The sequence below is a fragment of the Nannobrachium achirus genome, assembly GCF_963921795.1.
Source record: "Nannobrachium achirus genome assembly, chromosome: 20".
Lineage (NCBI taxonomy): Eukaryota > Metazoa > Chordata > Actinopteri > Myctophiformes > Myctophidae > Nannobrachium > Nannobrachium achirus.
In genome coordinates, this window is record NC_137827.1 from 50,809,533 (window position 1) to 50,836,602 (window position 27,070).

At 45.8% G+C, this 27,070-nt stretch overlaps 1 protein-coding gene and 1 long non-coding RNA gene across 2 annotated transcripts in view; both read right to left on the reverse strand.

Annotated features, from left to right (window-relative positions):
* LOC308305464 (protein jagged-2-like) overlaps positions 1-22,432 on the reverse strand; it is a gene marked incomplete at both ends in the record, with an annotated part of 95,420 nt that extends 72,988 nt beyond the window's left edge. The window contains 2 exons of the mRNA XM_080750260.1: positions 20,847-21,209; positions 22,361-22,432. Of these exons, the coding sequence (XP_080606386.1) occupies positions 20,847-21,209; positions 22,361-22,432 (435 nt within the window). The remainder of the gene's footprint in view (positions 1-20,846; positions 21,210-22,360) is intronic.
* The window catches only part of LOC308306375, a 388,228-nt gene that overhangs the window by 301,231 nt on the left and 59,927 nt on the right, over positions 1-27,070 (reverse strand). The window lies entirely within an intron of this gene.

Sequence of the window (27,070 nt, forward strand, 5' to 3'; positions counted from 1 at the left end):
CATGTTTTGCTAAAAATATGGACGCAGGTGTGATAGTGGCCAAGAATGGACTATTGGTCCATTTGTGTCCCTCTCAAATCTCATTAGGTTCTTTCCTCCTCTTTCTAACTCTATGGAGCAGCGTCAAACTTGATACCGTCCGTACCTGATGACGCTATATGTTTGGACCTCGGCTCTCCTGTTTCTGGCTTTCGGGAAACAATTGTTCATGTTCAAACTTGGACTCGACCGTCCCCCTGACCTTCAAAATAACATTAAACACACAATAAACACACAATTACAAAGTCTGAATCATACAGGATGTCGTAAAGAAATAAGCACAGTTCCCCCTTTGTTTGAGCGTGTGTGATTCTTCCAGCCACAGATGCGATAAAAACAGAACCTCTCGCTTTTTTAACCCATTTAGGCCTAGAATTATTGAATGCTTTAACCAGTGAAAAATAGCAGACATACAAGCTCACAGCGCGGCACCGAGTGCCGCGCTGCGAGCTTGTAGATGTGCTATTTTTGAAAAAGTCGTGAAAATGTGTGCAAATCTTTGAGTATATGTATTTTCAAAGCAAACGTTTGTAACTCAAATTCTGCTTCTGGGGGGTCCCTGGAACTAAATATTTTGAGATGGGGGTCCGTGGCCAAATAAATATCATTTTGGGGGTCCTTCACATGAAAAGGTTTGAGCACCACTGACATAGCAGTCTCTCAAGAACAGACTAACTGAGCTCCAGTTAAGTGAAAAGGACCTTTTCTTTGACGATGGCTGGCCAGATTGCTGACGTAGAAACACAGGTGTTTTCAAAAAACCTTAGAAGGGTTCAAAAGACACTTATAGAATCGGGTCAAAATTCTAATTTTCACGATTTTTCAAAAATAGCAGATCTACAAACTCGCAGCGCGGCACTCGGTGCCGCGCTGTGAGCTTGTATATCTGCTATTTTTCAATAGTTAAAGCATAAAATAATGATACACAATAATGTGTACCCGTTCTAAATGCGTTAATTGAATATTCGCTGTTAACCACTAGGAGGGAGGGCGGGGGGGGGGGGGGACGTGTCTGAGACCCAATTAACAACTTTTTGCAGAGTTGCGATCGGAGGGGAAGGAGAAAAAAAAAGAAAAAAGAAAAAAGGCATCGGAGAACAACAGCACCTGTCATGTCACACCTGTTAGTCTCCTGACATGAATAAAACATTGCAACCTCCCAGGGGAGACACGCGCGCGGCGGCGGCTGGCTAATTTAGCACGTTATTAACAGCAAAAGCACTCCCCTCCCTCCGTCCGTCCTCCCCCTTCCCATCCATCTAAGGCAGGGGTCTTCAACGTTTTCGGGCCAAGGACCCCTTAGTTGAGAGAGAGAGATGAAGCAGGGAGGGACCCCCACAACCTCATCGTAGATTCCATATAGTTTCATCGTTTGACAGCACAATCGTCAGTGTATTTTGGATCCATGTCAATTTGTGTTTTCACTTTTCAGATATTTAACCACTTGCGCCGTCATTACCTAATAAACTTGACCTTTTACTCTGTACTTGGTCTGCTCCTTTTCCCCCCTACACCAGAGTTCTTTGCCGGAAATAGCCGATCTACAAGCTCACAAACGCCTTGCAGCGAAAGGCGTTGTAAAGGTTGTAGATCTGCTATTTTTTGCTAAAGTTCACTAAAGTTCACTAGGTTTCTAGTGGTTAATATAAAAAAGGAGAATAAAAAACTTCACTCAAAGATTTGGAGGACCCCCTGTAGTAGCTCTGAGGACCTCGTAGGTAGGGGTCCCGGACCCCCTGTCGAAGACCCCTGATCTAAGGAGGACCTCATCTTCTTCTCTCTCCTCTCTGCCTCCTTTTCTCTCTCCTCTTCCCCAATTCCTCACCTTCCCTCCCGAGAGAAGAGCCTCGCCGTGCCCCCTGTCCCATCGCCAGCCCCTACCTACCCCCACCGGGCCGTCTCAGACGGAAAATCTAATCTAAGCTCTAATCTAATCAGGGCTTCTCTTTTTTTTCCACTTTTTTTTTTACCGTGCCAGAGGAAGACGACGGGAGAGACGAGAGAGAGAGAGAGAGAGAGAGGGTGAAATGACCCAATTCACTTTTCCACACCCAAACCCGTGAAAATCTATTTCTGTCATGGTGGCGTTTTATAATGGTTATAATGGTTCTTTCAGCAGGGCTCAGAGACAAAGAGGGGGAGGAGGAGATCTATGAATTCTGCCCTTTTTTATTGTGAATTGATGATGTGGTGTTTTCCGTGATGAGAGCACACTGGCACGATACGTCGCCTCCGAGGCTCCGAGTCGTTTCGCGGCTCTGGTTCAGTTCCGTCCTCTCGAGGCGTTGTTTTTAAAAGTGCCGACGAAAAGAAAGATGACCCTTCTTTGACTCTTTAAGCAACGTTTCTCACTGCAGTGCACTCGGGACGACAACGTCTCAGACTCGAGCCTGATCTATAGCCGCCCACAACGATGAGATGAGAGCAGGAAAGGAATTTCAGGGAGGCCATGAAGGCCATGGTTGTCGTTGCCCCTCAGTTTGGACTTGTGCCCCTCGAAAAAAATGCCCTGAGGCCACAGTGGCATTGATGCCCCGGCTGACTGTACCACTTTCTCCTATGTCTCCGTCTTGTCAATATGTAGACACCAGTGTCTGTCTCTTGTCGTGTCTTTTGTTAGTCCCCATCTTTTTGGTGCAGGGCTGAGCATGGATCAGATTGTAAATACCATAATTCATTTATTTCACTTGCAGACAGTCTACATATTACATTTAAAATCATCCTTAACCCTTGAATTCAATTAATTCTTTCAATGGACCAAAATCTTGTTTTATTTGACGGCCTTCCTGCCCTGGTATTTGGCCTTTGTGCCCTTAACAAATGGACAACACTTAAGGCCAAGTGGCCTTGCCCCTAAAATGACGAAATCTCCAGGCCTGGATTAGAGGATCCTCAGAAATGCATGGAAGACACGATTTTATGCCAAAACAGATGCACACCTGTAGCAATGAGGTGCCAGCTGGGCCAAGTCAGCCAACAAAAACAAGCGTAAAAGCATGTAACGGTTGGTAGCCGCGCACGCGTAGCTCCCCGCGCTAATGGCCGTCCTGCTGTACTTGAACACACAGCCGCTCTTGCCAAAAGCACTGAGTGAAAGTTTGACAGGTTAGCCAACACTCAGCTCCAGGTTCCAAAGATAACGCGTATACAAGGTTCCCGTAGCCACCCATTTACCACCGATTAGCACGCAGGACTTCAAACGCGGTGATAAAAATCTGCTTGACTGTACTCGCATTCTTCACCGCTGCCGTATTTTCTCTGCTGTGACAGACATCCTTCAGTGCTGTGTAATCATTCAGTGCCGTCGGGGTGTTTTTAGCCGCTGCCAACACGGTGTGCACACAGCACGCACTCCCACGATTCAGCTGGCTTACAACCAGGGACGTGCTGGCCATTGGGAAAAGCGGGCCAACTCCCGAACGGCCGGTTCATTCCCGGCCGGTCCAGGCCGGCCATTAGGAAAAATTAAAATAAAATGTCGGCCTTAGTTCTATTTTTGGGGGCTGGGCGGCCAACAAAGTAAATCATCACTGTCGGGCAGAAATCTCGTATCTCCAAGTTTCAAATTTGTAAATTTTTTCGCAAAGCAAAGCCCTGCTTCATCATACAAGGCCATCGCACAAAAGTAGTGAAAACAGCAGATCTACAAGCACACAACGCCTTGCGGTGCGAGGCGTTGTGTGCTTGTAGATCGGCTGTTTTCACTAGTTTAAATCATTTTTTAAATGATAAATACAAAACAAATGGTTTTGGACCTACAAGGTTCCCACCCGACAACGACGAAATATAACTCATGTAATTGGCCCACTGGCTTGTCACTTGTCATGATCTGAAATGGCAAATCTTTGAGTAGCAGCAGCAGCGCTATAGAGAGAGATCTCTCTCTATAGTGCGCAATGAGGGCCTCTCCAACTCTTTTTCCCGAGCTGAATCAGGGGCCCAGCACGTCCCTGCTTACAACACAACCCTCAACCCCCCATTTCCTTGCCATCGTGACCTCAGCACTTGCCTACACCTGCCCCCCACCACCCCAAAACAGGAGGAGATTCTCCCGTCCCGTTCCGCCGTTCAGTTTCAGCTTCACCCAGCTGATGGTTGATGTGATGGTCATGTGTCCTTGGGCGGAGCTGTTAGCGGTTAAGTGTCCTTGCTCAAGGCCACTTTGACACGTATATACTTGGCGGGCCGAGGGGTGAAGCCTTGATGTTCTAATCTAAATAGTAATACTCGATGGCCTCTCTATTCACTAAGCCAGGGGTCTTCAACGTATTCAGGCCAAGGACCCCTTGGCTGAGAGAGATGAAGCGGGGACCCCCGCAGATACCATATAGTTTCATCGTTTAACAGCACAATCATCAATGTATTTTGGATTCATGTCAATTTGTGTTTTCAGATATTTAACCACTTTGAACTGTCAATATTTAATAAACTTGACCTTTCACTCTGTACTTAGTCTGCTCTTTTCCCCCTCTACACCAAACCTCTTTGCCAAAAATAGCCAATCTACAAGCTCACAACGCCTCGCAGCGCGAGGCATTGTGAGCTTGTAGATCTGCTATTTTTGGCTAAAGTTCTCAGAATATGGACGCTAGGGTTCAAGTAGTTAATATAAAAAAGGAGGAAAAAGGTTTCTATCACTCAAAGATTTGGAGGACCCCCTGTAGTAACTCTGAGGGCCCCCTAGGGTTCCCGGACCCCCTGTTGAAGACCCCTGCACTAAGCTATGCAATAAGATTTATTTTTGAGCTTATAGGACAGTAGACTGACAGGAGATGGGGAGATGACACACAGCAAAGGTCGTTGGGATTCGAACCCACGACACACACTGTCAGCCTGGCATTGCAGCCTGGCTAGGGTGCCCGGACCACCACACCAGTGGCCTGGGCCAGTACATTATATCTTGATGTAATCGGTCAAGTAGGCTATGGGGCTGTTAAGTATGACATCATTTTGTAGGCAGAGGAGAATTTCTGCCCCCAGTTTCCGTGAATCTTTTTACTATTTTTACTATTTACACATTTTTCTTCTAATTTGTTGTTGAAAGGAAAGTGTTAGAATTATACTTTAGTCGTTATTTTTGTCTTGGATCTGTTGAAAATAGCGAGGGACAGAAAATGATCTGGGGGCAGATTCTCCTCTGCCTACAAAATGATGTCACAGCTTAAAAGCCCCATAGATCGGGGCGCCCGCTGGCCTACTGGTCCAGGCGCATACCACGTGAGCATTGCCAAATGGGCGTCGATGCCTGACGGCGTCGCCGGTTCGATTCACGATCCGGACGACCTTTGCCACGTGTCGCTCCCCATCTCTCCCCCCATTTCCTGTCTACTGTCCTATCAAATAAAGGCATAAACCCCCCCCCCCCCCCCCCCCCCCCCAAAAAAAAATCTTTCAGTAGGCTATTATAGATCTATGATGGACCGGTGGAAATAAGGAGCCCTGTATAATAATAACACAAAAATGCTACTCCCCCAAAAACACTCTAGATCTGTAAATGCAATACTATCTTTTCATGCTTTTTCCAAAAAGATGTACAGTATTAGCCACTTAAGCCCTAATTTAAGGAATTTCCAAAAATAGCTTCTGTACATACAAGCTCACAACACGTGGCGATGCGAGGCGTGGTGAGCCTCTAGAACTGCTATTTTTGAAACTCTTTGCCTATAATGACATGCCCAAAATAGGGACGCCCGGATTAAAGTGGTTTAACGGGATAATTAAGACCGTGTTAAATGAAACTGGCTTATTAGATGTGTTTAGTTTGCTTGGAACATGGAGGAAAATGAGCCTTGATTCAATTAATGAATTCAATTAATCATTGGTTAGACCCACACTGGCCTACAAAGCCAAAGTGCAGTAACTACGAAAGAAAAAATAACTGATATATCGTCGTTGTCGGGTGGAAACCTTGTATGTCCAAGACTGTTCGTTTTGTATTTATCATTTTAAAAATGAACTAAACTAGTGAAAATAGCAGATCTACAAGCACACAACGCCTCGCACCGCGAGGCGTTGTGTGCTTGTAGATCGGCTGTTTTCACTACATTTGTGCAACAGCCTTGTATGATGAAGCAGGTGAAAAAGTGAAAAAAGTACAAATTTGAAACTTGGAGATACAAGGTTTCTGCCCGACAGTGACGATATGGTTTTAATTGGTGTTTCAACTAGTCAGTGAAATGAGATATCAGTGATATTACACTGATTGTATATCTGTTTTTGAGGTAATGGTTATGTTTATCCCCCCCAAAATCACAAAGGCCAATTTGACGTTTGGGATGTACACACATAAGTCAGTTTGTCCAAAAAAACATATTTACATACAGCAGTATAACCTGGTCTATAGGGATGAAGCAGTGTCTCTAGTCTCAACCAGTGCAGGTTCGCAAACCAAAACATAAAGAAACAACGTGTTTCGAGAGGGCCGTAGACGAGGAACAACTCTGACTGCGTGTATGTGAGGGAGAGACAAGAGAGAAGAGAGAGAGAGAACCCAACCCCGTATCAAGGTGTTGAACATCAGATATCTCTGCCTCAGCGTGCAACACAAGAGGAGCCTTAAGCCTAGTTTAATACCCCCGCTCGCCCAAAGCTGCAGCAGATCTACAAGCTCACATTGCCAGCATGTGGATCGTTTTCCCGCTACAAGAGTGCATTAAGCATTATGTAAACTCTTTCAAATCCTCGCCAGATATGTTGCCCGACGCAGCTGCCCCCCCCTCCCCCCGCCCCGCCTCTCTCTCTCCCCATTTCTCCCACTGCTCCGTCCCTCCCTTCTTTCTTTCTTTCGCCTCCATCGTGTCATTTTCCTCAGTTCTTTCACCCTTCCTCCAACTAAGTGTTTCGCTCTCTTCTCTCCCTCATTCTCTCTATTTCCACCTCTCAATCTTTCCGTCTCTCCCTCTTTCCACTTGTTGTTTTTTTCTTCTTTTTTTTTTTTACTCAATATCTGCGGACAAAAGCGGAGGCACAAAGTCATTGTTTGTGAAGAAAGGCACCAAGACAAAGGGAGAGGTGAAGGCAGCCCTGGTTCCTCTCCACAGTGGAGTCGGGAAAGTGATATTCACGCCCTGGGAAAGCCCCGCGACTCCCTCTTCTTCGTTAAGCCACCTGAGCCCAGACCTTAACGAACAAACATGGCGTCCGCGCGTGTACAGTACGTGCAATCCAGTGTAAACTCCCGTGGATCTCTGAAGCACTTTGATGTCTCTCTCTCTCTCTCTCTCTCTCTCTCTCTCTCTCTCTCTCTAAGATGATTTTCTGTTTCACTGTACAAGGTCGTCGAAAATAACGACAAGAGGGAAGACGGCGTGTAGGTGGTGACCGGGATTCGAACCCGCGAGTCTCTTCTCGATGGCAGGATGCGCCGGTGACGGTGAGGCGAGGTGATAACTGTTTATTCATGCTGCGACGAGGGCGCGCTGAATGCGCTGCCTGACCGCAGACGGGCTGCGCGATGACTTTAAACTTTTCATCGAGAATAAAACGAGGACAAAACAGCCACAGAGACAGAGGGATTGGCAGAGAACAAGAGATACAGACAGAGAGAGAGGAGGAAGTGGCTGTTTGGTCCCTAACCACAAACATATTCCACAAAGGTCAGGAAACTCGCTCAAATGCAGCGTGCCCGTGACAAAGACGGCTCAGTGACTTCACTGTACAGTGTTTCACACGCACGCCACTTACAAACACTATATACTTTGTTGATCTGGTCCCATCTACACCGGGGGTCTTCAACGTTTTCAGCCCAAGGACCCCTTAGTTGAGAGAGAGATGAAGCAGGGACCCCCGCAACCTTTCAGAGATTCCATATAGTTTCATTGTTTGACAGCACAATCGTCAGTGTGTTTTGGATTCATGTCAATGTGGGTTTTCAGATATTTAGCCACTTGAGCCGTCATTAGCTAATAAACTTGACCTTTTACTCTGTACTTAATCTGCTCTTTTCCCCCTCTACACCAAACATATTTGCCGAAAATAGCTGATCTTGTGAGCTTGTAGATCTGCTATTTTTGGCTACAGTTCTCAGAATGTGGACACTAGGGTTCAAGATGTTAATATAAAAAGGATTGGAAGATTTTGAGGACCCCCTGTAGTAACTCTGAGGACCCCCCAGGGGTCCCGGACCCCCTGTTGAAGACCCTTGCTCTACACCAAATCTCTTCGCCAAGAACGGCTGATCAACAGCTCGTAGCGCAGCTCTGCCGTTTTCAGCAAGTGTTGGTACTAAACTATAGCGTCGTACACGTGGGTGTTTTTACACACGAGTGCATTGAAAAGTGTGTCAGGGTACTACAGAGGGCCTCAGAGGTTGGGTAACCGCACTTCCCAATAGGGATCACAGCTCTAGATTATGTTGATAAACCCATCCCCCCTCACCCAGTTGCACTACCGGAGGCAATGCTTACAACAGTCTGCATGGCCCAAACAGAGCAATACTCAAGGGTAATAGAGTAAGGGGGTGTTTTTGTGGAGCGCCTTTCCGACACGCATTTCTATGGAAAAGATGCACTGGAGCGCAGATCTTCTCCCCGGAGCCGACTTATAGCCAAGCATGGCGTTTTTCCATGGCACACCAAAGGGCAAGTCAAAATGTCAAGGATTCAGTTTTGTTTGTATTCGTATCCGTTCAAAATGTTGCATCTATAACACGTGTTATCAGTCTTGTCACTCTGTAAAATGGAAGAAATAATGCGGTGCATTGTGAACTTGTGATGCCCCAAACAGACGGTTGTTGAAAGTGGTTAAATATAAATTATATTTTATGTATAGATGGCGTCACAAAATCCCAATGCACAAACGGACATGTCTCATGACACACCGTTGGGGAAGACGCTTGTCAACCTGTCTTGCTCTGTAGCTGTCTCTCTCACTCTCAGTTCACAGTTACAGTTTAGACATTTAGCAGACGCTCTTAATCCGGAGCGACTTACTGTACATTAAGCAAAGTAATACATCAATACAACAAGTAAGGTAATACATCAACATCAATTGCATAGAACTATCAATCAATCTATCTCTCCCTGTCTCCCTGTCTGTCTGTCTGTCTGTCTGTCTGTCTGTCTACCTGTCTCCCTGTCTGTCTGTCTGTCTGTCTGTCTGTCTGTCTGTCTGTCTACCTGTCTACCTGTCTCCCTGTCTGTCTGTCTGTCTACCTGTCTCCCTGTCTGTCTCCCTGTCTGTCTGTCTGTCTGTCTGTCTGTCTGTCTGTCTGTCTGTCTGTCTGTCTCCCTGTCTGTCTGTCTCCCTGTCTCCCTGTCTGTCTGTCTGTCTGTCTGTCTGGTTGTGAGGTCCAGCTGAGCTCCATTAAGGATGTGAGCAGAGACGAGCTGCTACTAAGCAGTCAGGAGGGAAATGAAGCACCCTGTGTGTGTAATAACAACCTCTAATCCTCACCACTGCACTGCCCTCACCTCAACACCTGCAACACATGCCTTTCATTACCACTCCCTCACACGCACACGCACACGCACGCACACGCACACACACACACACACACACACACACACACACACACACACACACACACAGTATGAAAACACACAGGTGTATACAGTATGTGTAGGCATACACACATTGTACTGCATGCATTTGATTACCATACACACACACACACACACACACACACACTGACAGGCCCACGGTATAAAAACACACAGTCAGGTGTATACAGTACAGTAGAGTGTGTGTTGTAGGCATAGTGCATGCACTACCACACACACACACACACACACACACACACACACACACACACACACACACACACACACACACACACACACACACACACACACACACACACACACACACACACACACACACACACACACACACACACACACACACACAGGGAGCGTAGCATTATCACGACGTCCGACAGTTCCACGTCACATTCGTCCGGCGCTGGTGAAATGCTGACCTGGTGAAATGCTAACCTGCCGACACTGGTGAATGCTAACCTGGTGAATGTTAACCTGGTGAATGCTACTATGCCTACGCCTAACCCTTACCTCAGTAAAACTATACTAAATCTAACCCTAAAACCTATTAAACCCTAACCCTTAGTCGGACTAATGGGACGTCCAAATATCTAGATTTTACTCACACACACACACACACACACTCACACACACGAGGCTATTATCAACAACAGAAGCACGTCTCTGCCTGACAGAGACGTGGGGGCAGAACAAGCGTGAAGTCACACCCTGTTTCGGACAGAAAAAGCGGGTCATCTCGAGTTAGAAGCGGAGGAGGAGGAGGAGGAGGAGGAGGAGGAGGAGGAAGTGAAGCGGAGGCCATTCGATTCGGGGCCAGCGTGGGAAAGATGAGCGGACCAGCTTCCGACCGCAGCCGGCGAGAACAGGAGAGGACCGTCACTGTCCCTGTGCCTGCGTAACGGATCCCTGTGCTGGGTCAACCCTGGGAGGATGACCCAGCACAGGAGGCTTTTACGCTTATTAAAACGCTGAGACCGGGAACGCGTCTGTGTCAAGTAAAAATACTTTGGGCTATTCAAAAATAGCAGATATACAAGCTCACAGCGCGCTGCGAGCTTGTAGATCTGCTTTTTTTTTTTGTGTGATTTTTATTCAGCATTCATCATAGGCAATAGGGCAGTTGGATAGATACATTATAATGCTTCTTTTCTTTTTTTTTCTTCTTCTAAAAAACAGACAATACAGTGTGACTACAAGACAACATTTAACAAAGAGTTTAACATTTAATACAGTAGTTGGTTAAGTTATCTGCTATTTTCTGAAAAAACATGAACATTTGTGCAAATCTATGAATGTATATTATTTTAAAGCCGAAATTTTTAAGTCTAATAACTTTGCTTCTGGGGGGTCCCTGGAACTAAATGTTTTGAGATGGGGGTTCCCACGGTCCTTGACACTCCACTCCAAACATAGGTTTTTCGGAAAAAGATCTCAATGGGTTAAAGTCACCCAGTCGGCCAGGAGAGGAGAGGAGAGGAGGCGAAAGGGATTGAGGGGTTAGCTGAGGAGGATAGCACGACACGCACGTACACACAAACACAGGCACAAATACAGTAGTATACACACACACTCACACACTCCCTGCGCCCCAGTCAAGCGGGCGCCGCATTCTACTCCTATCTCCCCCACATAGACAAGAACACACTTACATTAAACCCCACACCCTTAAGCCACCGGGCGCCGTCCGTCCTTCTCTTTGTGTCTCGGACGCTAGTCATCAGCCATAAAAGCATGGCCAAACTGATCTGGGGGAATGGGATTGACATGGAAGAGGCGCTCGACGAGCCAAGGACGCACTCGGCAAAATGAGCCCAACGCGCCGGAGCCAGGAGCAACAGGAGAAAGAGACAATAAAGACATCCAACATCTCACTTAGATGTTACTGATCCTCCTGCAGGAGCGGCCTCGTGTTCTTACGGCACGGCGCGGCCAAACAAAGCACACCAGAGCCCATGAAACAAACGCCTCGTGTTTTTTATCCAATACATCATTTATTTTACACCGGGGCTTGCATCGTATTGATACGGTATCGTCTGAGATTTGTCTTGGCCGCGAGCTGCGATCGCAGCGGGGACAAGAGATATACGTGGGAAGTGATTTTTGTGGACAATATAAGGGGGAACGCCAGCGCTGGTCAGTTTAATATGATTAAGGAAGTGTTCTGCTGATGCGGAGGCTGGACGCAGAACAAGGATTCATGCAGCACAACTCCAGAACCACATGTCTGCGAAAAACCTTTCACCTCCACGGGAGAAGAAATACAATAACTACAGCCTCTTGAAAATCGCAGGCCAGGGAGTCGACGTCGCACGGCCGAGTTCCAGCACAGGCGGAGGTCTGTGTGGACAACAGCTGGGACACCTCGGCGCTCCGTGCTTCTCTAGCTCCGCGGTGTTCACTTCAAACTAGGGATGTCACCGAATAATCGATTTTCGAATATTCGTTCGATTAATCAATATTCGATTTTAATATTTCATAATCGAAAATCGATTTTTTTTTTTTTTAATACTATTTTTTGGCTTAGTTAGTTTCAACCAAAATATAGAATATAGGGTAACAATAGTATTAATGATAATAGTAAATGGCCATTGATTTATTATTCACACCAGCACCAACCGTAAACTGTGTAGACAGAGTGAAGGAGCACAGCAGAGTGGCAGCTGCCTGCTACACACTCCCCTCCCCCCCTGTCTCAGACACAGGTGTGATTGATTCAGGCTTGATTGTTTGGTACTTGGTGGCCATCATCAAAGAAAAGGGAAAACAGCGTCCTCTGTATTGTAAAGCATCACAGAATCTGTTCTTGAGAGATTAGGTGAACAGTACACTGGCACACTAAAAAGAAAGATGAAGAGTAGTAGTTAGGCTACCAATTACCTGAAGAGCCATGTTGTACATATGTAAATGTGCATTGAAATCCAGTAAAAAAAAAAAAAAGAAAAACAGAAGAAAAAAAAAAGTTTTTTTTTTTTTTTTTTTTTTTAACTCATACAGGGCCAGATTTCCAAAATATGAATATGAATGTGCGCTTATAACGCCAGGAAATAGCTATTTTGTATCCCCCCAGACCACCTTAACCAGACCACCTTAACGAATGCACGTTCATCATACCATACCACCAGATGACCACTAGAGACCACCATACACCATACACTGACATGGTCCCATGTTAAGCCTGTTTAAATCCACATAACAGGATGAGACGCTGACTTGGTCCTCATTGACTTAACATGGACGGGCCGCCGGTCACCATTTCAGCTCAATACTGTTCAATTCGTGCTTGATCGTCTCAAACCACCATTGGTATGGGCATCGGGACGTATATAGATGCCACACAGAAAGTTTCAGAATCAAAATCCGACCTAGTGAAGCTACGTGAGGGTCGGATGGTTGCATTGAGGCTAACGCTAGCAGAGGCCTGTTGTCAACAGGAAGCCCTGGTTTAAAGGTGACGTCATAATCGTATCCTTTTTTTTCACGGTTTACGTGTGGACATTAGCTGAGGTAAGCTAACCATTTCGCTCCGTCTATAAACACATATTAAAATCTTAAACAATGCTTTTATATAAAAGTCGCTCCGAGTCGCTCGGCACCAAACGCCATAGTGAACTAGTCGCTCGTAAAGTCGCCCGGCGCTAAGTGAGTTAATAAAAAAATAATAATAATTAATTATCGATTTTCGAATAATATTCGATTATTGCTATAGAATAATCGATTTTGATAAAGGTCCATTTTTGACATCCCTACTTCAAACCCGCTGTCAGACGGAGGAGAAAGGCTGTGACCGGGGTGGGGGGGTGGAAAAAATGACCATGAAACCAAAGAAGTACACCCCTTAATCCTTCATTTAGAGGGGAGAGGAACTGAGAGAGGAGAGAGAGTGGGCAGAATGTCTCTAAAAATACCCCATAAGGATGGAGGGGAGGGGAGGAAGGGATGGGGGGGTCTAGTAGGAGAAGCGAGTGCTTGTTTTCTCTTGGCCCTGACGGTCAAAAAGCATCATGTTGAGTGAAGGATCCGCTCCTAAATATACCCCCCCCTTCTTCCTCTTCTCTTCAGCATCGTTTCTTCCCTCCTTTCCTGTCCTTCATCATCTCTCACTCTCCCTTCCTCGGTCCTCAAAGGGCCACTTCACCTCTGGGACAACCCTATCTTATTTTATTGTTGTTTGGGACACGATCAACACAATCCTGATTTTTTTTTTTTTTTGTTCAATCTGTGTTTTTAGATATTTTAGTATTTCAGCATGACTAGTGATGCAATTTGCATCATCAGTGATGCGTTTTGCATGATATGATGATCATATGATGCAAAACGCATCACTAGTACATGCTGAAATACTAAAATATCTAAAAACACAGACTGAACACAAAAAATAACTCAGGATTGTGTTGATCGTGTCCCAAACAACAATAAAATAAGATAGGGGTTGTCCCAAAGGTGAAGTGGCCCTTTAACTCCCTCCTTCCCTCCCTCCGCCTTTCGCGGCCTTCATCTCTTTCCCGTCGCTCCCTCACCTTTCCCTGCTTCACTTCTCCTTTTCCTCCATCCCTCTCTCTCAATCCTTTCCTAATAATCAACTTCACGCCTTGCCTGCCTGCCTCCCCCCTCGGTTTCCACTTCCACCCTTCTCTTCTTACCTTCCCTCGCTCCTTCTTCCTTTTCTCCTCCCCTCTTTATTTCTTGACCTTCCATCTCTCGCTCTCTATCTCTCTCTCCCTTCCTGCTCTTTCATGATAAAAACACGCCACTAAAGACCCAAACAGCCCCAGGGTTCGAAGCATGAAGGCAGAGAGAGAGAGAGAGAGAGAGAGAGAGAGAGAGAGAGAGAGAGAGAGAGAGAGAGAGAGAGAGAGAGAAGGGGGCAATGGTACAATGTCTTGATTTTTTTTTCCTTTCTCGGCTAATTCATGACAAGAGCCAGTGGCCCAGATACTGCTGCGACCAACCAGGGGATGCCACCCCTCTCACCAGCACCACAGGCTACAAGACATGGCCTCATTGAAAACACAGTCTGTTAGGGACAATCGGCCCTGTCTATTAACCAACAGTGCAGTATGCTAGGCTCTGTGGCCGCAGCCCTCCATGAAGGCTACTGTATGGCTTTAATCTCAGGCCCTTGTAGTGTATGATGATTGTAGGGCTATCATCCTCGACTAAAGAAATTCTCATTGACTGGTAAATCAGTTATCAGTCATAGGAATTTGTTGACTAATCCATTAGTTGATTTAAGCAACAAAACCAATATGTAAAATTGCGTTTGCCGCATACAATCGTGGAGAGCCTTTTCAGGTTGGCGAGGTTGTGAAGTGAACATGCTAATGTTGATTTCAACAAGTTTTCAGCATGGGGAAGAAGAAAAAAAGCATAAAAATGTGCCAATCAACTAACTAACGACGTCTAAGACTAAACTGACCAATTAATCGATCATTCAGCTATGAGGGGAGAGCAGTTGATTGGTTACTGTGCTACTCGTAAAACGGTAAAACGAGAGTCCTTTCAGGCCGACAGGCTTTTTCCAGAGACGTCAAACGATCTTGATGAATGCCCGCCTCGTGCTCTATTTACTGTCAAGATTTTCTTTGTGAAACCTGACCTCTGTTTAACTTTTGTATGCATTCTGTTTTAGCCTTTGTAGAATACTCTGCTAGGGACCATGGGTCCTGTTTTATCAGCCAGTGGAACAGAAACAGAGCAGGGTTGGAAAACCAACGTTTAAAACCCACATAGACTTTCTGCAGTCAGTCAGGCTCAGACTAGTATTGCACACCGTGTACATGGGAGTCAGGGTCACACCTACCTATTACAAAATAATCCGAGGAGAGCATGAAATTACAACAAATAATGGCTATTATGTAACGCCAGGGCCTTGGTTGGCAAGATGATAGCAGCCTCACCAGGGTGGATTTCTCTCCCATGTTTATACTATGATCTTATACACATGATAAGCTTGAGGTTTTCCCCCCCGTTCCTAAAATGGACATAAATCAAGTGGAACTTCCTCTTTTTACACAAAGACAAAGGAAAAAACCCAGAGCGGATTAAAAAAAAGTGACGATGACAGCAAGCAAACCCAGTGGCTGCTAGGGATGAGAGACGATACGAACATTTCGTATCACGATTATTGTGACAAAAGAAATCACGATTTACGATGTTATCGCGATAATCAAAATCCATTATCCTGGGGCGGAACATTTGCCAAAAAATAGCAGATCTACAAGCTCACAACGCGACGCGTTGTGAGCTTGTAGATCGGCTATTTTTTGGCAAAGACATTTGATAGAGAGTGAAAAAAAGACTGTATCAAGTACGTATATTATATGTACCTTACCAATTATAGAGGGTTTAAGTGGTACCGGATATGCAGCTCGGCAAATAAAAGGTGAATTGATCCCAGTGCACGACGGAGGACGACATCACGACAAATTAAACCTCCACAATACGATTATCGTGAGAGCTTTTTAATCACGATAACATCGCGTATCGTCCCATCCCTAGTGGGCTGCTGTGTTGCCGTTCACACAGCCCTGTGCGTGTGTCTTTGTGTCTCCACACACTCTTTGTACTCGCAAACACAAACGACCTGAGGTCAATTCCCTTCATAGTTCACAACCTCTTTTACATACACCTTTTATCACATGGGAGCTTATTCAAAACACAATGAGCCACCTTGTGTGTGCATGTGTATGTGCGTGCGTGCATGCTCTACATACACACACAAGGGCAGTCAGGCCCGCTCTGGTCTCCTCATTGTACACGTATTAGTGCTGTACACAGTGATGAAACATACATTAGGAGTGTACTGTGTACTTTAACCCCATTCAGAACGGGTACACAGTACCGTGTATTATTATTTTATGCTTTAACTATTGAAAAATAGCAGATATACAAGCTCACAGCGCGGCACCGAGTGCCGCGCTGCGAGCTTGTAGATCTGCTATTTTTGAAAAGTCGTGGAAATTCGAATTTTGACACGATTCTATAAGTGTCTTTTGAATCCTTCTAAGATTTTTTTTAAAAACCTGTGTTTCTATGTCAGCAATCTGGCCAGCCATCGTCAAAGAAAAGGTCCTTTTCACTTAACTGGAGCTCAGTTAGTCTTTTCTTGAGAGACTAATATGTCAGTGGTTCTCAAACTTTTTCATGTCTAGGACCCCCAAAATGATATTTATTTGGCCACGGACCCCCATCTCATAGTTCCAGGGACCCCCCAGAAGCAAAATTTTAGTTTACAAACGTTCGCTTAAAAAAAGACATATATTCAAAGATTTTCACACATTTTCACAAGTTTTCAAAAATAGCAGATCTACAAGCTCGCAGCGCGGCACTCGGTGCCGCGCTGTGAGCTTGTATATCTGCTATTTTTCAATAGTTAAAGCATAATCCTTTAACTATTGATCCTAGGCCTAAAATGGGTTAAGCAGGGTATTCAGTGGTCCGAAGAAGCATCGATACCTTTCCTGCCTATTGCTCATCACCTCAACCCCTGCACGGACACTGGAAAACACTGACCCCCACAACGCGCACACGCACACACACACACACACACACACACACACGCACACGCACACGCACACACCAACTTGGACAATAAACCAAACACACATACACAGCATTAAGTATGCACACACACACACACACTCGTGTGCACGCACGCACGCCTTAGACAATGACCCAAACACACACACGCACATACAGTATAATACAACTTGGACAATGACCCAACAACACGCGCGCACGCGGGTGCGCGCGAACACCGACTTAGACAATGACCCAGTAACGGTTTGAAGGGTGAACCTGAGAGGGCGGTAGTGTAACGGCGTCCCCCAGCCCAGATTGACTGAATGCGTGTGTGTGTGTGTGTGTGTGTGTGTGTGTGTGTGTGTGTGTGTGTGTGTGTGTGTGTGTGTGTGTGTGTGTGTGTGGGGGGGGGGTCTGCTGTTGGGGATCTTCACTTGTTCGAGTAGCGGCGATGTCACTGATACCCTGCTCCCTGTGTCACACACACACACACATGCTGCACGCACACACGCAGACGCACACGCACGCACACAACTTAGTGGTAATTGTATCCAGCCCTGGGGGCCTCTGAGTTACTACTTCCATCTTCTCCTCTGCTGACAGCTGACCATGGGGGCTGATGAATGGGCAGGTCACGTAGCCAGACAAGCACACTAAGTGTACCAATATATATATATATATATATATACATATATATCGTCGTTGTCGGGTGGAAACCTTGTATGTCCAAAACCGTTCGTTTTGTATTTATCATCTATAAAATGTACTAAACTAGTGAAAACAGCAGATCTACAAGCTCACAACGCCTCGCGATGCGAGGCGTTGTGAGCTTGTAGATCGGCTGTTTTCACTAGTTTAGTGCGACAGTCTTGTATGTTGAAGCAGCTGCTTTGCTTTACCAAAAGACGTACACATATTTGAAACTTGGAGATACGAGGTTTCTGCCCGACAGTGACGATATATACTGTATGTGTGTGTGTGTGTGTGTGTGTGTGTGTGTGTGTGTGTACTTGTGAGGGCCAACTGCCCTCCCCTACAAGTATAGCAGAATTTGTGAGGACAATATTCCCCTGGTCCTCCTCCTCACAAGATAAAATTGTGGCGTTTTATGGTTTTTGTTTTGTAGAGTTCAGCCTAGGTTTTAACGGCGAGCAACAGCCGGCGACGCTGGTCGATATAAATCTCCTAGTGGGTGTTCTGGCCGTCATTAACGTTACGGTAAACAAAGCGACGTGTGAATTTGATTGGCCATCGCCGACGATGCTGTCCAAAAGATAAACTATTTTCATGTTTTTGGGTCGCCCACTTTTCCACCATCGCCTCATCGCCTAGTAAGGCCAGTAGTTGCCCGGTCCCATAGACCAGTGTTTCTCAAACTTTCAAATTTCAAGGTCTCCCCTTAACTCTTGACAGTGTACAAATGGAACCAAATTAACCTGGTAGGGTTCATTTGCTTCCATTTGTACACTAGAGTTACAGCCTTGTATGGGTCAATTTAAACCCCCCGTAAAGGAACCCACAGAGTCCTTGGAATCCACTTTGAGAAACACTGCCACAGACAAACAACGCACTTCCGGAAATATACTCCGGGCTGTCGCCCGTGGCCGCCCGCTGTTAAATTGCACCATCAGTGTACGACGAAGCAACTTAACTTTGGGTACTTAGGATTAGGCATTCGTAAAGTTAGGTTTAGGGGTTAAGGGTTGGAGTTATACGCCTTGTGCGGCAGGGTCTCGGACCGAATATTGCTCACGACGCCACAAGTGTGCCTCTGGACTTGTAGATCTGCTATTTTCAGCATTAGGGTTAAGAGTTCAGAAATGCTAACAATTTGAGAAATGCCATTCAGAAAATGGCTGTCCTACAGCTGATGTCCGCACAAGTATAGTAACACAAACTCTGTGTGTGTGTGTGTGTGTGTGTGTGTGTGTGTGTGTGCGTGTGTGCGCGTGCGTGCGTGCGTGCGTGCGTGCATGCGTAACCCCGGCATGGAAACCCTACTATGGGGGATACTGTATATGTTTTTTTATTCCGTGGCAGGCGAGCACCAGTGGGCGAGTACTAGGTAGGGCGTACTTGCTCAAGGGCAACTCGGCTTCAAATGGGACAAGTGGGATTTGAACGTGTGACCTTTAAGTTCCGGGATGGATAGCCCCCACCCCCCCTGCCTCACACACCTACCCCCGCCGTGGACGCGGGGGCAAAATGGCGAAACCACAGTTTGAGAGGAGCTGGGGTCGCCCCGCTTTCTTGCCTGATGTTTGCCATGCCGGCGGTGGGTCCAGCAAAGGAACAGAGACGGAATTTGATTGGCTATGGCTCCTCTGCCTAGCTTAAAAAAATAAGCTAGCTACTACTAGACCGTGAAGTATGCATAGTTAGTTGTACAGTGTCGTCACACTAATCTCTATTTCTAAACAATGGTTTACTACCGTACACCTTTGTACACAAGTTCAGAACTCGGCATTGTCGTGCTTATTAGCTGTGGCATTTTACTAATCTGCGTTACCCTTGGAGACTCCTACACAAGTAACACAACCGAATCCTTGGCCCCCTCTGCTCTGGCTTGAACGCATTATTGCTCCTATGTATTTCCGTCGTGTTCGTTCGTTCATAGTTCAAGGATCAAGGGCATCCGTTTTGTTATATTTAGTGATGCCACTCCCTTTTGTGCCGCATCCATCTATCTCTATCTTTAATCTGCTACTGTCTGCTAACAAGCACAATTCTCCCCAGGAATGAATAATAGCTTTATCTTATCTTTTTCCTCCATACTATGATGACACATGCCTCCAGCTCACACTACACTACTGCACACTAAAGGAACAGGTCTGTACTGGCGTTGTTTCGCATTGCAACCATCATCACCAGCAGCCCACTCCCACACATCAGCCCTATAAACTATAACCGGATCCAGAGACACACCAGCTGTTAGGTAACCCATCAAATCGAGATAAAAGGCACGGGAAGCCGTGCGTAAAAATGTCCCCATGAGCCCTTATTCCTCCCCGCAGCGCGCGCCATGCGGACAAGTGCCCTTAAAGACTGCTACTACACACTCGATCAAAATAGGACAGACGTGCCGTGCAGGCAATCACTTAAGGACGAGGGGGAAACGCATGGACCTCATGACCTATAGAGCGTGATCTACAGGGCAGGCGTGCTCCCCCTTGGCAGAAGGTGGGCGCGTCTCGCCAGAAGTCGCCAGGGGAGGACAGACACGCGTAAAAATGACTGGCACGCTTCAGAACTCCGCGGCCTTTTGAAATCGTGCAGCGCTTTGGAGACCATGCAACCAGGGGCGTCACAGGGGGTAGGAAAGTGGGACTGAGTTACCAGGGCCCAAGGTGGAGGGGCCCTAGTAACTTTAGCTATTGAAAAATAGCAGATATACAAGCTCACAGCGTGGCACCGAGTGCCGCGCTGCGAGCTTGTAGATCTGCTATTTTTGAAAAGTCGTGAAAATGTGCGCAAATCTTTGAATATATGTATTTTTGAACATTTGTAACTCAAATTTTGCTTCTGGGGGGTCCCTGGAACTAAATATTTTGAGACGGGGGGTCCTTCACATGAAAAGGTTTGAGCATCACTGACATGGAAACATAGGTTTATTGGCACACATTTTCACGATTTATAGTTATCATTCATGGGGGGCCCGCAGTGAATCCTTGTACCCAGGGCCCAGAATTTGGTGTGACGCCCCTGCATGCAACCACTTGACTTAAACCACATCTCTCCAAATGGCGTAATAATATCATTCATCATCAGACTTTTTCTTTTTAAACTCACCGGCCAGGCGAACTGGAAAGGCATGACGATCTTCCCCGCGTCGGCATTGCTGCTGCTCCGACTCTGGCCGTTCTTGTTGGTGCTCTTGAACTGAAAAGTATTCCCACCGAGCGCGCCGGTACTCCCACTCCCATAGGTACAGTGTCCCGTGGTGGTCACCTCGGTCTGGTATTCCTTCAGGCACACTTTGAAATAGGTGTCGCATTCGTCCGGGCCGCAGCGGCCGCCCTGGTCCAAGTGGTCCAGATGGTCCTCCGCGGCGTCGCGGTCACCGCCGTCGCAGCACTCGCCACTCAGCAGCTCACCTCGGGGGTTCTCGAAGGAGATCAGCTGCAGCTCGAAGTAACCCGTGGAATGGGACCGCTGGATGGAAGAAAGAGGGGGGAAAAAAACACACGAGTCAAGTCACAAGTGTTTACAGAAGCAGAGGTTCTCACACTTTTTCTTCATATGTCAAGGACCGATTTGGTTATCATTTAGCTGCCTAGGGACAAGGGACCCCCTAGAACTCCCGATCAAGGACCACTGGGGACAGTGGGGGTCCCCGCCGGACCACCATTTGAAAAGATATGCCAGGGACCCCGATATAAGAGATTTTTAGCAGTGATTCTCAAACCATTTAAGTTTCAAGGAAACCCCAGTTTGACAACAGTTTGACGTGCATTTTAGGCTACGGAGTCGTATGGACTCCCATTTAATGGCATTTCTACCCCACGTTTTATTGTAAATCAACATCAACAGTTCCCATAAGGGTCCATTTGGTTCCTGACTATCATTTAGCTGGGGACCCCCTGGAACTCCCCTCAAGAACCCCTTTGGTGGTCCCCGGACCCCACATTGAGAACCACTGGTTTACACTTGGACGACGGCCTGGTTGTTTGTGTATACATTTTTTGGCCAAGTTTAACTTTGTCGTCGCCCAATACACGCACCTACTCTAATTTAGCACACTCTGCAAACCAGTGGATATATTGGCCCGAATTGGCCTTTTAAATATTCATTCACTAGGCCTAATACGTCGTCGTTTGTTTTTAGGGAAAACTTTTTAGCACGTTAATTTGCTTTATTGCCTATGGGTCAAGGCTTTATGAAAAGGCATAGGTGAAAGGGGACTGATTGAACATACACTAATGCATGTCACAACTATGATGGGCTGCTTATTCTAACTCATAATTTACCAATGTTCCCTGCGGCAAAACACTGACAGTTAAAAAAAAGAAGGGGGTAAAAAAAAAAGTTAAACCTGATTTATTTGTCTGAAGGAAGCTCTAATTTAGGAATTCCAAGATCACATGATTCAATCGCCAAACACGCAATTCAATTAAGGGTGGAATTTCACCCCAATTGAATTTGTCGGAAATGAATGAGTCCCCGTTGTTTGAAGAAGACGCGGCTTGGCTTTCCAACACCGTGTCAATAATATATTATTTCCAAATCCGGTGACACGTTTATTTATAACAACATAGCCTAAATACCCCAAAAAAATAAAAAAACAAACAAAAAAGTTCTCTCACCTCAGTCCACACCGTCAGCAGAAGAAGACACACTATTGAGAAGCAATGCAATTTCCACGTACAATTCCACATGTCTCCGGCTGATTAGTGTTGGCTACCATTAGGAAGAAAAATGCCTTGGTGTAAATCTCTCAACAAATTGGAGTGAAATCCTTTCTCTCCTCCCGGCATGCGAGAAAGACGTGGATGGATGGATGGATGGATGAATGGAGGGGGGAGTGGGTTCAAAAAATAAAATCCCTATATTTTCCCCCCTTCAGATACAATCCCAACGAGGGTAGAGACGGTCCCTTCAGCCGAGCAAAGCGCACCGCACTGACAGAGACGCACTGTGTGTGTGTAATCTGTGTATGTCCCCCACACCACCGCTCCACTTCTCACTGACACTCAGCCCACAGCGAGGCGAGGCGATCCGTTTCACACAGCACTGTGTGTGTGTGAGTGTGAGAGAGAGAGACAGAAGCGATGAACGAGCCGTGATGATTGGCAGCTACGCGGACCACTCACTGTGGATCATTCACTGTGTGGAGGAGCGGCCACTGAGCCAATTAACCGGCGGGGACGGGAGGGGAGGGCGGAGACAGTAGTTGGCCCTATGAAAATTAAGCGTGGTGAATTTCATTAACAGACCGACGTCGTCTGCCCCCCACCAAACGAGAGCAGATTGGATAGAATTCGTATGTTTATTTTTGTTTTTTATATATCATATATATATTTTTTTAAATATAGGTCTAGTTTACCCACCCATCCATTTTGTCTTTAATCAATAATAAACAACACATTCATTCACTCTCTCTGTCTACCCCATTACTCGACCCTACTGTTAATCAAATTAATTAATTCATTTGGTTGTGTATTGTAAAGTGGACTCATATAAATACATGCAGTAACTTTAGTATTCACTGTTTGTTTGAGTACAGTAGTAGTAGTAGGCTACTGGACCAGAGCAGCCACTGTCATGTGTGCAGAGAAACATGTCTATGAGCGCCCTCTACTGTCTGGTTAATTCAACCCTGGTAATACATATGTATTGTAATACACAGCGTTTGTGCAGTGAATTCATATTTCTGGTAGCTGCAATGAGAATGAATCCCTAGAATATCTATGACTTATTTCAGTACAGTGTATGCTGGATATGGCATAGTATGCACCTAGTAGATACACTGCAAAATCTCTGATTTAAATGAACACTCACCCCTAGGTTTAACTACCCCAACCCCAATTTCAGTAGCTATTGAAATGAATCATTTTTGGTGGTAGAATTGGTTGGTGGTAAAAGTGCAGGCTGGAGAAGCGGTGCATAGACATAAGATGGAAGCATAGTGCAGAGGTCTTCAACAGGGGGTCCGGGACCCCTAGGGGGTCCTCAGAGTTAATATAGGGGGTCCTCCAAATCTTTGTGTTATAGAAACCTTTTTCTCATTTTTTTCTATTAACCACTTGAACCCTAGTGTCCATATTCTGAGAACTGTAGCCAAAAATAGCAGATCGGCTATTTTCGGCAAAGAGGTTTGGTGTAGAGGGGAAAAAAGAGCAGACTAAGTACAGTGTGAAAGCTCAGGTTTATTAAGTATTCAAGTGGTTAAATATCTGACAGTTCAAGTGGTTAAATATCTGAAAACACGAATTGACATGAATCCAAAATGAAACCATATGGAATCTATGAACAGGTTGTGGGGGTCCCTGCTTCATCTCTCTCTCGACTAAGGAGTCCTTGGCCTGAAAACGTTGAAGACCCCTGGCATAGTGAATTCACACAGCAGTGGGTATTTCACCACCACGTTCTGAGAAAGCGTCGAGGTTCACTGTGTTGTCCACGCGGCGAGGAGCGACCGCTGCCTTCCCCACTGTGGCAGGAGGTGGAGCCAGCAAAAACAAGGTGAATCGGCAAAGTTGAGAAAAGTTCAACTTTGCCGCTGCCAGAGACGGAGCGGCACCAGAAGGATGCTGTGCTCTGGAGTAAGGATGGACTAGCCTAGGTGTACACATTCAACACCACTTGAGATGGACACAAACTGACTACTACTCTAGGCTATATGGAAGTTGAGTCGTGAATATTGATAATGTTTTTAATCTAGCTGTTGTAGATGTGAAATGAATCAAGACTGAGCAACTGTATGGACCAGGGGTCTTCAACGTTTTCAGGCCAAGGACCCCTTAGTTTAGAGAGAGATGAAGCAGGGAAACCCACAACCTGTACATAGATTCCATATAGTTTCATTGTTTAACAGCACAATCATCAGTGTATTTCGGATTCATGTCAATTTGTGTTTTCAGATATTTAACCACTTGAACCGTCAATACTTAACTTGACATTTCACTCATGTACTTAGTGTGCTCTTTTTCCCCTCTACACCAAACCTCTTTGCTGAAAATAGCCTATATATCTACAAGCTCACAACGCCTCACGCTGTTGTGAGATCTGCTATTTTTGGCTAAAGTTCTCAGAATATGGACACTAGGGTTCAAGTGGTTAAAGGACAACTTTATTTTTTTTTACAACAAGGGTTCATATTTTAGATTGTAATCAGAGAAAAGAACATGTGAGTGTTAAAATGTTTTCATTTACTAATTTCTAGTTTTAGCGATTTTAGTATTTTTATTTCAGTGGGTGGAGGCATGCATACAAGTGGCTAAATCTGTCTTTTTAGACACAATAAGGCAGCAATGTCTGTGTTACTAATTACAGCAGCCCCCATAAGTCACATCTGCCCATGAAAGATTGTGGTGCTTCTTGGGAATGGGCTTATTGTGTCTAAAAATACATATTTAGCCACTTGCCTGCATGCCCCAACCTGGGGCATGCATGCAAATCAAACCCGTTAAAATCACTAAACGATAGAAATAAGTAAATGAAAACATTTGAACACTCATCTTTTCTTTTCTCTAATGACCATCTAAAATATGAACCCTTGTTGTAAAAAAAAAAAAAAAAAAAGTTGTCCTTCAATATAAAAAATGAGGAAAAAAGCTTCTTTCACACCAAGATTAGGAGGACCCCCTGTGGTAACTCTGGGGACCCCCTAGGGGTCCCGGACCCCCTGTTGAAGACCCCTGCACTTGAGCTCTCACTGGACAACAACTCGCTTATTTACAAGGGTTTCACTTTTACCTCGGACTAGTCCATTTTGCGATAAAACGTAGCGAATGAAATCACTGCCGCTGGTGTGGTGTGAGCAGCATCATGCAGGAGTGGCTATAGTCATTTAGCAGTGGTAAAAACCATACGCAAGAGCATTGAGCAATGTAAATAATGGCAGTGATGATTCTCTACCATCACAGAACAAAGCCAGTTAAAATCATTACGTGTTTATGCCTTGCACAATTGGCAGAGATGAAGAGGTAGGCAGTTAGTGGTTATGGAGCAAATGAAAGCAGCCGTGCAGTGCGCTCTCATAGCCATGATGAAAAGTGAATCTTTTGGTAAACCGCTCCATAGAGTGGCTGTGTGTTTGTCTGTAGCCATTTCTCCTCATGTTTTGCCATAGCAGTGTGTGTGTGTGTGTGTGTGTGTGTGTGTGTGTGTGTGTGTGTGTGTGTGTGTGTGTGTGTGTGTGTGTGTGTGTGTGTGTGTGTGTCTGTAGCCTGTACATCCTAGACTTATATCCTAGTCTGAAGACCTTATGCAAGCACGACCACTGCTCACTTCACATTGGGTGTGATTTTCTTTTGCTTCTTTAGGGTCTTCAATCTCAGAAATACTCCCTTTGTCCTGTAATGAAATAGTAAAGACGCTATAAGGACTGGCAGCCAGTATGGTTATTGATGACAATTAGCCTATAGTAGCCCATGTGAGTTGAGTGATAGTCAGTTAGCTGTATTATCCGGCCAAAGAGACACATGTTGTGAGATGTGGTAGTGAGTTGGCACTGTTATCCCGCCAAAATACATGTTACAGTAGCTGTGAGTTGTGGTAGTCAGTTGTGACACAATGACACATGCTAGTTGTGAGCTGTGGACCGTGGTGGTGGTGGTAGTCAGCTAGCGGTAGCATTAGCCAGCCAGCAGGACATAGGCAGACAGGTGGTCTATGACACTGCACAACAGATGTTTCCACTCTGGGAAGCAGGTGCAGATGACCACGTCTCCCTCTCCACACACACACACACACACACACACACACACACACACACACACACACACACACACACACACACACACACACACACACACACACACACACACACACACACGTGCACATTTGCAAACACAGGCACACGCGCGCACACACACACACACACACACACACACACACACACACACATACACACACGCATGCACACAAACTTGCATACCATTCATACACAGACATTCACATAAATACCTAAACATGCACATTAACCACTCACATAGCAACACCCACTCACACTCATGGTCACGTAGACACACACACACACACACACACAAACACACACACACACACACACACACACACACACACACACACACACACACACACACACACACACACACACACACACACACACACACACACACACACACACCTGCAGTGCTCCTCTGTTTACGACGGCCCTTATCAGCAGCGATAAGGATCCATGAGAAACCCAGCTTGTGCAGATAAACTGGGGAAGTAATGAGGTTAATTAGGAAGGCTAGATTACTCAACGTATTCTAGGAGAGCATCTGTGGTCAATTCCCTGGCGTTGTGTAATAATTAGAATGACTGCGGGTGGACAAAGTCATTTTGTA